The 12,153-nt window shown below is 32.9% G+C and overlaps 1 protein-coding gene across 1 annotated transcript in view; it reads right to left on the bottom strand.

The window, feature by feature from the left end:
- Positions 1-83: 83 nt before the first annotated feature.
- LOC127713044 (cytochrome P450 4F11-like) overlaps positions 84-12,153 on the bottom strand; it is a 31,751-nt gene continuing 19,681 nt past the window's right edge. Inside the window, exons 6-13 of the mRNA XM_052219645.1 lie at positions 7,646-7,708; positions 6,888-7,011; positions 5,783-5,912; positions 5,086-5,209; positions 4,258-4,453; positions 1,591-1,673; positions 858-923; positions 84-349 (exon numbers count right to left, since the gene is read on the bottom strand). Of these exons, the coding sequence (XP_052075605.1) occupies positions 250-349; positions 858-923; positions 1,591-1,673; positions 4,258-4,453; positions 5,086-5,209; positions 5,783-5,912; positions 6,888-7,011; positions 7,646-7,708 (886 nt within the window). The 3' untranslated portion in view covers positions 84-249. The remainder of the gene's footprint in view (positions 350-857; positions 924-1,590; positions 1,674-4,257; positions 4,454-5,085; positions 5,210-5,782; positions 5,913-6,887; positions 7,012-7,645; positions 7,709-12,153) is intronic.

Raw genomic sequence — 12,153 nt, 5'->3', positions numbered from 1 at the left:
TTTCCAAAATATCAATCATTACACCTAAAACTTCACAGGCAGTTCCAGAAAAGCATGCTCTTGTGCTAATCATTGGTGATCAATGACGTAACAAAATATATTTTATTGAATCAACTACATTTTAGGTGCATACTGATGTCTTGTTTGTAATGATACTTGCTCCATCATATTTAGCTCACTTCTATGATCATACACATATTTTTCCTCCCAACTTTTACAAATTTAACAGTTCATTTCTGCCTTTTTCACTTAACGACTCTCCAGCTTCACTTTAATGCCATGTTTTGCTCTCATTACAAGTTCAGGATTTATATCATAGTTGTGTCCTTCGACCAGCTTTACTTTGTATCTGAAAACAATATATATCTATATGATGTACAACAGTGAAAGATTTTCAATAAACTTTGTCATACCACCAAAAAAGAATTAGTAACCAAATGGCTGTTCTATACGCATGAATAGGCTATGTATATATACATGTATCAATAAATAGTGTGACAGTCATTTTGTATAACTTTTGCCATGACAAATTTTGCTTCAAGAAACGCAACATTTCTTTGAAATATGATGTAGTTCTGAAAAATATATCATTAAATACTGTGCCACAGTGTTTTCAATAACCTTTTCCTTTTCACAAAAATAGTTTCAAAAACAAACAACAAATCAGTGAATTGCTTATGTGATTCATTTTGAGTATGTTTTAATCTAAATAGTGTGCCTCCAATTGAGGTACCACATAATATTTGCCGCTGGACGTTAAGTAGTTGTAACAAAAAAAAACGAAATATAAAAGTTTGTTTACAACAAATCAGAAATTATTGATCAAATATTAGTTTACTTTGGTATTTTATACTTACCTATGAACCAACCTGCCAATAACTACTTTTATTTCATTCATAGCAAAATTCTGTCCAATGCAATTTCTGTAATTGGAAAATTTTGAGATATTTAGAAGTTTTGCTTGTAAATGCACTTAGTCTCCAAATTGTTTTAATTTGAGCCATACTATAAAAGGGCTTTGCGTAGCTGATGAAATTTTTTATCAGACATACTCATTTATGAGGCCCTCATGGGGTGTCCAAGTAATCACATAATCACAATTTTTTTCCCAATATAATCACATAATCATTAATTATTTCTTTAAAAACGGTAATCAAATAATTAAAAACACAGTCCTAGATTATCAAATAATCAAATAATCATGAAGTATTTGGTCTGGTAATCAAATAGCACTATAAAAACGGCCAAGTAATCACATAATCAAAAACCCCATGAGGAGGCTCATTTATAAGATGGTATCAAAGACTGTGATCCGTTATGTCTTGATGTGTTATGCAATAGAGGGAGCCATCCCGAAATAGTGGACGCTTAATTTTTAACACTCATTTTAATAAAGGTCTGATACCTCAGTGTCAGAAAGGAAATTGAGAACAAAAATTATATAATTTTTGATTAAAAAAAAATGTTTAAACTTGATTGAAGGAACATGATGGAATGCATGCATTATTGTTTCTTTCGAAATACAATTGAAGTTTTGTTGTTGTCTCAGTGATAGAACTTTAATTTGTTGACACAAAATGCTTACATTACCTTGGGCCAGCAGCAAACGGAACAAAACTGTATGGATGTCTTTCTGTTATATCGTTTTGAAGAAATCTCTCTGGTTTAAACACCTACGATACAATATTTATATGTATGTTTTCATACTTAAATGTTGAATATAATATTTTACTTTTTGTTAATAAACAAGAACTATATAGAAGTAATTTCTTGAATTGTTTAATATTTAGGCCTCTATTAGCTCACTATATGTTATAGGTTTTGCTCATTGTTAAATAAAGGCAACAGTAGTATACCGCTGTTCGAAATTCATAAATGGATTGAGAAAAAACAAATCCGGGTTACAAACTAAAACTGAGGGAAACACATTAAATATAAGAGGAGAACTACGACACAACAGAAACACAACATTAAAATGTAACACACACAGAAACGAACTATAATATAACAATGGCCATTTTCCTGACTTGGTACAGGACATTTAAAGAAAAAAATGGTGGGTTGAACCTGGTTTTGAAATTGTGGCTAGCCAAACCTCACACTTTTATGACAATGTTAAATATAACACTAAAATGACATCATTACATGACATTAAACCTGTTGTTGTTCCCATCTACCGTAATTTTCACCTTTCTATAAAATGTCTGTATATACGCGATATACTATACACCATTCCTTATCACAGGCGCTTGGGTATATGATACAGAAATTTTTTTTAATTTTTTTTTTGTTGATTAAAATATTCAATTTTCTATATTGTTTCTTAGTGTGGATAGTAAAATGGGGGTTTGTCTCAAAGTTGGTAAAATCACTCGAAACTAGGTGAGACATGCGCAGTAGTGATAGATATGTAGTATAAATATAGAAAATTGAATATTTTAATCAAAAAAAAAAAAATTTAAAAAAATTTCTGTATCATATACCCAAGCGCCTGTGTTCCTTATATCTTAATAAAAGGAATGACCCCACATGGTAAACATTTTTATCTGCTGAAATTTTAATATTGACAAAAGTTAAATAATCCTTGTATAAATCAAATTTAGATACTGCATACAAGTATGTGATAATTAAAACACATAAAAGGGTCATGATATGAATTTGCCATGAAATATATGTACGGATATTGGTTTTGAAATCCAAGATGCACGTCTGTAAAAATCACATGTTGTCTTGCGAAACCCTATGGTTGTATTATTGGCAAACCATAAATATATATCGACAGACCAAGTAACAATGCAAATTTTCTATAATGGAAGGAAGCTCCGATTTTCAAATTCAGACAACAATGAAAGAATGAACTAAAATGCGGGAAGGTCTATTAACAGGACAGATAAAACCAGGACAGTTATTTTTGATACGTTACAAAAATTTTAACTGTCCTGGCAGATTTTTTTTTTACTTATTAATTTTTTATTTTTAAAAACTTATAATGTAAGTAAATATCGTGTTCTTTATACAGTTTAAATTTCAACAACATGTTGAGTAAAACAAAAGTTGTACAGATGAAAACGTATCGAAAATAACTGTCCTGTTTTTTAGACCTTCCCCTAAAATGCTTCATATACGACAGTTATAAATAAATAGTGATGTTAAAGATATGAAATGATGATGAATGACTGGTTAGCGTCAAGCGGCAAATTAGTATGCATATTCAGGACGAGAACATGTTTATGATGAATATTAACCCTGCTTTGTATTAGATCGACACGCTGATTTTTAACGTGCTAGTTCACAAGTTAAACAGTCCGCAGAAAGATATCTCCTTACCCGCACACATTATTCGATTTGCATTACTCTGACTCTGAGCCGACCAGTCTGCTCTTGCTACTTAATGCCGCGTGCATAGCGGAGAAGCAGCAAATAGACTACCAATTTTAAAGTATTTTTGTTTGACGGCCGGGGTTCGAACCCACGACCTCCCGCACTCGAGGCGAACACGAAACCACCGAGGCGGTCTGAAGGTTATGAACAAACTATTTTAAATCTACTATCAAGACTGATAAGCTGCAACAAAAAATAAAAGGTTCCGAAACGGCAAATAGTGTGATGTTATATAAAATGCATTTTCTTATAGGGTTTAAGGAAATAATTTGATTAAAAAGTGTGTTGGTCAGTGGAAAACCATGGTCTATATATAATTTTATTACATTTATTGCAGTGAATTACCGTGATTTCCCAGTGAAATAAAAACCGATAATTCCACGTGAAATAAACTTTGATACTTTCACTCCTCTGACGTCATATAGGCGTTGTCGACGACGTTGCATCAAAACAAATTGTGAATGCGCAGAAAAAAGATATAGTTCCTTCTTCCTTCTATTTTCTACTTTATTTCCATTAAAATACCCATAGTCAATGTAATAAAAAGAATACCTTATCAAAGAACTCAAATATCGAAAATAATATTCAATTCGTGACCGAACAATTCTGATAATTAACTCATGGGCTACGCGCATTCGTGAACTAATGTGTTGTTCGGTCACTCGTTGAAAATTTTTCGATATTTGAATTCCTCGATTAGTTATTCTATAAATCTGCAATTTGATATTGTACAATACTTGGATAAGTTAAATCCCAACTAAAATCTAAGAGGAAAGTATGTGGAGCGTAGATATGGCACAACATGCTATTTTTTATGTTTTTCCATGGCTAAAGTTCCACCGCATTTTCTGTTATTATAAATAGTACTTATTATACCTCATGTTCCTGCCAGACATCAGGATGATGGTGAATCATGTGTTGATTAATATCTACATTTACACCAGCGGGTACAACTACGTCACCAAACGTCATTGGAGATGTAAGCTGTCGTGCGCCCATTGGAACAGGTGTGAACATTCTCATCGATTCTTTAACAAAAGCTGTCAGATATGGCATTTCTTGAAGATTTTCCCTGTGAAAATACAATTACATATGTGGCTCCAACATGGTTAAATCCGACCTGCGGCCTTGCGTTTTTTTTTTAAACATAAACCTATCAAATTTGCTTAAAATGGCCTGTTGACCTGAGATAATTATCAAACGTGACGGTACCATGCTGGAGCTCCACATATGTACAGTCCACTCACTGTAAAACTCTGCAGATTTAAGTTATGAAAAAAAATAAACTACTCTATTCAATTTAGTATATGTAATCTTTTAAAGTCCGTCATCCAGATTGGATATCATCACTGGTTAGACAATGCTAACCACCGATAAGTTTTGTACTTATACATGTATATGTTTTTCATTTCGATAGTAATCACACTAAAACAGAGACTAAGCTATCTCCTGACCTCGGGGTTTCACTTGATCCTTTTTTCATTATCACATATTCTCTGACAATTGCAAAATTTTTAATTTACCGTCACCATCAATCCATTTAGATATATAAGAAACATATACATTCGTATCTAGAAAGAAGCGCCCCTGCTTTATATGCAACGACTATTGAGGTTTTTCTTAATTACACAGTTATTTTTTTTTTCAGTATTCTGCCTTTCGTTTTGACAGAGTTAGCGTACTTAGCTAATATAACTTACTTACCAACTGATTTCTTTCTTGTTTTTTAATAAGTCTGACATTTCTGTATAGACTATCTCTTGTTCTCTTGGATTATTCCCAAGCGAGTATATTGCCCAACTTATTGCAGATGCTGTCGTGTCATGACCTAGAAATTTATGAAATATGAAGTACTGTATATTGCATGAAAAAGCTATGTTTTCAACACGTATAAAAATAAGATGTGATATGAGACAACTCTCCACAAGAGACTAAATGACACAGAAATTAACCATTATAGGTCACCGTACGGCCTTCAACAACGAGTAAAACCCATACAGGAGTCCATTTGGAACATTGCACTCAGCATTTTCCTTCAAATAATCAGAGAACAGATGTTACCACTTTACCCAGTTGACTGTAATATTTATTCAATAAGAAATAGTACATACCGGCTATTTGATATGCTTCAGATACATGCATGTCTTACATAAAAATGAAAATGAACCAATTAATAAATACATCAAACATATATTCTCGAAGATAGAACAAATCAGCTTCGTAACTAAAACAGTAAACAACATGACAGACGAAGAGCCAATTTTCATATACTGACTTCATTTTGTTTATGGCCTCCTTGGCATAACATTTTCGGTTAATTACTCAATTCCGTGCTTACTATAAGAATCTTGCAGACTGATGTATAAAATTAGGGATTTTGTGATTCATTTATTTACTCTACCTTCAAACATAAAAGTATCTACTTCGGCTCGAATATCTTCATCAGAAAGTCCTATTCCATTCTCGTCTTTGGCAGTTAGTAAGATGTCTAAAAAATCCAGATGGCGCTTTGTAGGTGGACCTTCTTCAATCTATTCATTTCAAACATATTTGTAAATAAAAATATTCGTATTAAATTAATTTATTGTCTTTGTTTACTTTTACCAAATTACTCTAAACACATCACTTATTACATGTATGATGGGTACAACCAATGGCACAGGAACTGCGTACAATTACAGGAGCACATGAATTCATGATCGTTTTTTGGTGGTGCCAACCTTTAGTTTTATGCATATATAAGTGTTTTAGTTGTTCTCCATCCAACGGTTTAATTCGAAATTTGATAGCACATTTGTAAATAGTAGTAATTTAATAGAAATTAAGAAAGGCAGCAAAATTAATGAAACATTATTATCAAGAAAAACGTAGATAGAATAGTTTTATCTTAAAAATGAAATTATGGCAACGGACTAAATAAATATTTGAAAGCTTTCAGGGTACAATATATATATATCTAACATTGTTGGGCTGATGTTTAGACGAGTTGTATATACAGAATGTACACAGCCATGTATCACCATCACTGATGGTGATCCGATGGATAAATCTGTTGTAGAGTTGTCGCTGGTTCAAACGTACTTATAAATATAATTATTTCTGTGACTGTATCTTGCATTAATTTGTAGGATCCTTTACAATAGATATTTCAGCTGATCTGTAACAATTCAATCTTCATGCCTTATATATCATGTACTGTATTACGACGCTAGATTAAAACTGACGAGGAAAGGTACGGGTAACACCGGCCACCGAAAGCTTTATTTTAGAAGCCTAGGTGGTCGTGTGGTCTAGCGCGTCGGATACAGTGCAGGCGATTTGGTGTCACGATATCTCAGTAGCATGAATTCGAATCCCGGCGAGGGAAGAACAACAAATTTACGAAAGCAAATTTACAGATCTAACATTGTTGGGCTGATGTTTAGACGAGTTGTATATATATATATATATATATATGTATATGTATATTGATTTTATTCATGGTCTTTGTATCATACCATGCATACCAGAATTTTCTTTCTTTTCTGTATAATTCTGTTGGAAAAATCATGTGAATAATCACTACATTGTTTATATTCTCTACCTTCGCTGCTTAAGTAATAGGCGAAATCGTGCATTAACCATGGCTTTCTAAAAAAAATAATGTTATTTATTCTTAATGATAAAATAAGATTAAGAGAAAATGTTCGTAGATGCCTCCCTCTATGAAAATAAATCATTTTTTACGGATTTACAATCGCTAAATAATCTTACTCTGTTTATGTTATTGCTAACACTCAATGACAAATATAGCCCCTGGTTTATAGGTAAATTACAGTGCACTTGTAAAATATAATTCAATAATTTAATTTTGGATGTAAACACGTCTTCTGATTGGCTGAAAGTGTTTTGTCTATCAGCTCATAGACATAATTTTGTCATGTCGTCTCCAATGTTTTTTTTCCCAAATTTACTCCTTACAAATGGATTTTAGAATATAATTATAAGGAACGACTGTAATATTTTTTCGGTCTATTCGAAATAACCTATAAAAAGTGTGGACACACTTTTAAATAACCCGCTATGCGGGTTATTCAGTGTGCACCACATTTTTGATGTTATTTCTTCATAAACAGAAAAAAATATTGCAGCCGTTCCTTAAATATTATCATTGATATAATTGTTTATCATTTGTTTACTTTCTTTGATTTGTTTCTGTGTATTTATTTTTCATGTTTCCATGTCAAACTTTTCAATTGTTTTTCTCTTTTTTTTGTATACTTACAGTAATCTGCTTACTAAAAGAGACGACAGCCTGTTTACCGCATGCACATATGGGTGCTTAGATCTAAACAGATATAAAGGAATATAGTTATAATTTTTATCAATGCAGATATACATGATATTTTGATATATTTATTACACATTGATAGCAATCTAATTAAAATATAGATCTCGGATTTCGTTATACTACGTTATACTACATACGAGGATCTAACAACTAAACGTATAAGGTTTCACTTCTGAAGGATTTTGCATGCGACTTTTTCAACCAATCAGAATTCTAGTTATCCAATCTGAACAGCGCACGCGGAACATATTTACTTGAATGAGGTTTATTGAAAGGTCCCGAGGGTATCCAAAAATAAAAACAATGGGACTTAAAATTTATCGCTTCGATTGTTAATCGTTTGGAAATAGTTTTTAAATCTCTTTCGTCGTCATATTGTAACTATAGCCATGAATATTTGAAATATGTGACGTTTGTCAAAGTTTTCAGATGTGCCTCTTATGCTTTATGACTTGAGGTCGGATCGTAATCGTGGAAATTAAAAGAGTACAGTAAACACTGTTAAACTGTACACTATAGCACTGCCAGTAGCGGATCCAGGGGGTGGGTGGCTTCCGGGGGTTGGAACCCCCCTTTTTTTTGACGATCAATGCATTTGAATGGGGACATATAGTTGGAACCCCCCTCTTTATCCTGGGTTAGGAACCCCTCCCCCCTTTCATAAATGGCTGGATCCGCCCCTGACTGCTTCCCTCTGCCAGACGTGGATCAAGGATTTTGATAAGGGGGTGCAAACTATGCATAGTTTGAATGGGACATGTAAAAAGTCTAAGCATTGATAAACCATACATATATATGTTTAGCGCCACAACTTGAGCACCCCCCTCGGCTTGCATACAAGAAAAACAAACTGTCCTCTATTAGCTGCTCTAGTGAAGTTTTTTTAGCTCAGTTGGTCGAGTCTACTAGAGAGGTGCCTTACTGTACGAATTTTTGTGAACTGTCAGGAGGGGGCTCTTTTATTTTGTATCTAGTAAGAAAAAAATCTTAGGTAATAGGCTATATATTTAAATACATGTGTATTTCCTATACAATTCCCATGCTGTAGCAGATACATATATACAAAAAACCAATCCTAGTCTATCATTGACATTATAATTGATAAATAAAATTCGAACTTGATCTGTAACTTGTCATGATAAAAAAATACACCAAAAATCAAATCAATATCTTCAAGCACAAAGTGTGGAAAACTGATTTGCCAGACTGACGGAGTGCAAACCTAAAGTCCCCTTCGACGGTAGGGGACTAATAACCAGGCATTTTGTAATATCAATATATGATTTAGATAGCTGTGAATTTAGCTCGAACTGAAAATTCTTGCTTTTTTACCTTTTAAATAAATCCTTACATTTTCAGCTAGCAATAAACCTGACTTCCAAATAACCTTGCATTTTGTAAGATCAATATATGATTGAGATAGCTGTAGAGTTTTATTAAAATCCAAGTTAATTTGAAAAAGTTATATAGGGAGCTACCATTTGATTTTGAGGGGGGGGGGGGGGGGGGGGGGGCTAGGATGAAATTTGAAAAAAATAGGCAGGACAGGAGATTTGATAAAAAAAAAGGCAGGATGAGACACTTGCAAAAAAAAAAGTCAGGCCACACTTAAAAATATTTTGGTTTGCCCAAACCCTACCCAAAGGTAGAGACAGTGGGTAGGTAGGTAGGTAGGCATTTACTTTTTTTTTCGGTAAAGAGTAATTGAAGTGTCAGATGATTTTTAGTCTTCATGCCTATCTGATTAAAAAAAAAACTTTTTCACATCAGGACAATAAAAGATTTTGAGTAGGCAGCTATTATATGGGTAGATAGGGTTAGGGCAAACAAACATATTCTTTTTTATGGCCCCAGGATGACAATTTAGGTAAAAAAAAATAGTCAGGATAAACTTAAAAAAAAGGCAGGACCGAATAGAGTGAAAAATAAAAAGGCAGGACAGATATTACAACTAAAAAAAAATGCAGAACAAAATTTTTCATCCTAGCCCCCATGAAAGCAATAAACTAAATAACCTGTCATTTTTTAAGATCAATATATACTTGACATAGAAGGGCTGCAGAAGTCATATGCAGAATATAGTGGCCCTATTGCTTCAAAGTGTCTGCAAAATAGACCAAAATCATAAATAATAAATCATGAAAAAGGTCAAGGTCAGAAAAAAATGCCTGTGTCGGACATGTTCACCTTAAAATCATTCCATACACCAAATGTAGAGGCCTAATTGCTAGTTTGAGAAATAGACTTAACCACAACAACTAAAGATTGAACCATGAAAAAGAGGTCAAGGTTCGATGAAAACTGCTAGTCCAAAATGCACATGTACATCTAACAATTATTCTATACACCAAATATAGTTGGCCTATTGCCTATAGAATCTGAGATACAGACTTGACCATAATACATTTGTAAAGTGAAAATTTCAAATGAGAAAAAAAAGCATAATTTTTAATCAAGCAGTCACTGAACCATAAAAATTAGGTCAAGGACAATGGACATTTGTTGGACAGAAACTTAATGACTACACATATAAGGTACACAAAAATGTATCTGTGTACAAGGTATAAAACATCCAGGTCATCTATGTTCTGAAATATCAAACTTTATTCAAATAGTTTATGCTGCTGCACAATTATGCTGATTGTAATCCCTAATGGTCATTTTGCAACAATGGTCTCAGGTGACACAAAAACTATTTCATTAAATTCAATCACATTTCATGTGCCTGTACCAAGTATAAACCCTGTTGTATACTTGTAGTACATGTTGCATGGCCTATAGTTTTTATTTTTAGAATTGTGTATTAAATGCATATGACAGATCTATATAAAATAGATGTGGTACATTTTTGTACATGCAGTGATGTGATGTACATGTACATGAATGATTATCACAGACACAATGAACAAGATATTTCTGCTGAATTTATTCACTACTTTTATAGACACATTAAAGACTAGAGCTTGACATATTGCATAGACAATTGCCTTTCCTTCTATTGAAGCCTTATATATACATGTAGGTTTCATTCTAGATGTCATTTAATTATTTTTTGCTATTTTAGTTGCTGTCGGTCTATTACAAAGCAGGGTTATTATTCACATCACATAAACATATTCTTGTCCCGAATATGCATATTAATTTGCCACTGGACTGTAAGCAGCTATCCATCATCATTATCATCATCATTAACATATATATAAATGTTTCATGTATAGTATCTCTTCTTGTTCATATGTAAACTTTGACCTACTGCTTTATATACATTGTGTAGAATCTGAGAAATGGAATTAACCACAATATATATTAATTTGCACAAAAAAATAACCTTAATCACTGATGGGTAAAATGAGGTTGGGGTCACATGAACACCGTCTTTTGTTTGATTTTATTTTTACCTAATGTATATACCTTAATTTTTTATTTAGATATCTGTAGACTTATAAGTTGAAACAAGAGTGCACACGCTAAAATGTCTCGCCTACTATACTGACCATTGATTTTATGTTGATAGTCCTACTTATAAAGTTTTACTACAAGTATCATATTAACATTTATGATCCAAGAAAATGAGGTCAAGGTCAGATAAACTAAGGCGGAAATACATGTACACCTTTAATACAATCATTCCATACACAGAATATAGATGACCTATTGCTTGTAGTATAAAACAAACAGACCAAACCATGGAAATTCCATATGGACCAATGAACCATGAAAATGAAGTCAAGGTCAGATGATACATGTACCTACCAGACATACATACATGCATACACCTTACAATCATTCCTTACACCAAATATAGTTGACATATTGCTTAAAGTTTAAGAGAAACAGACCAAAACACAAAAACTCAACACTGAGCAATGAACCGTGAAAATTAGGTCAAGGTCAAATAAAACCTGCCAGACTGATATGTACATTGTAAAATATTCCATACACCAAATATAGTTGACCTACTGCATACAGTATTAGAAAAAACAGACCAAAACACAATAAAATGCTCCGCTGGGGTGCAGCTTGATACGACCGCAGAGGTCGAACCCTGAACAGTTCGGGCAAGTATGGACACAAAACATTCAAGCTTGATACAGCACTGAATTTGGATTGTAATTAAATATTTGACACAGCATAGGTTTCTCACACAGACTATGATGAAGTGGTCTAAGAACTTGAAATTTTTTAATTTACCTATTCAAACCATATCATTATTATTTGCTTTTATATATAAATCAGAAATAACCAATTTAAAATGGAAAATTTTAAAGAAAAAAAATGAAAAAAAAATATCCCCCCCAATTTTTTGAACCCCCTTATGATTCAACACACCCAAACTCAATCCCAGCTTTCCCTTTGTGGTATGGTACCTTGCAGTTCAATTTCAGAGAGATCCATACACTTGAACACAAGTTATTGTCTGGAAACTAGAAAAATGCTTGTTT

This window comes from Mytilus californianus, unplaced genomic scaffold, assembly GCF_021869535.1.
Source record: "Mytilus californianus isolate M0D057914Y unplaced genomic scaffold, xbMytCali1.0.p SCAF_8, whole genome shotgun sequence".
Classification (NCBI taxonomy): Eukaryota; Metazoa; Mollusca; class Bivalvia; order Mytilida; family Mytilidae; genus Mytilus; species Mytilus californianus.
Note: the sequence above shows the minus strand (reverse complement) of the source record. Positions and strands in the feature narration are given on the sequence as shown.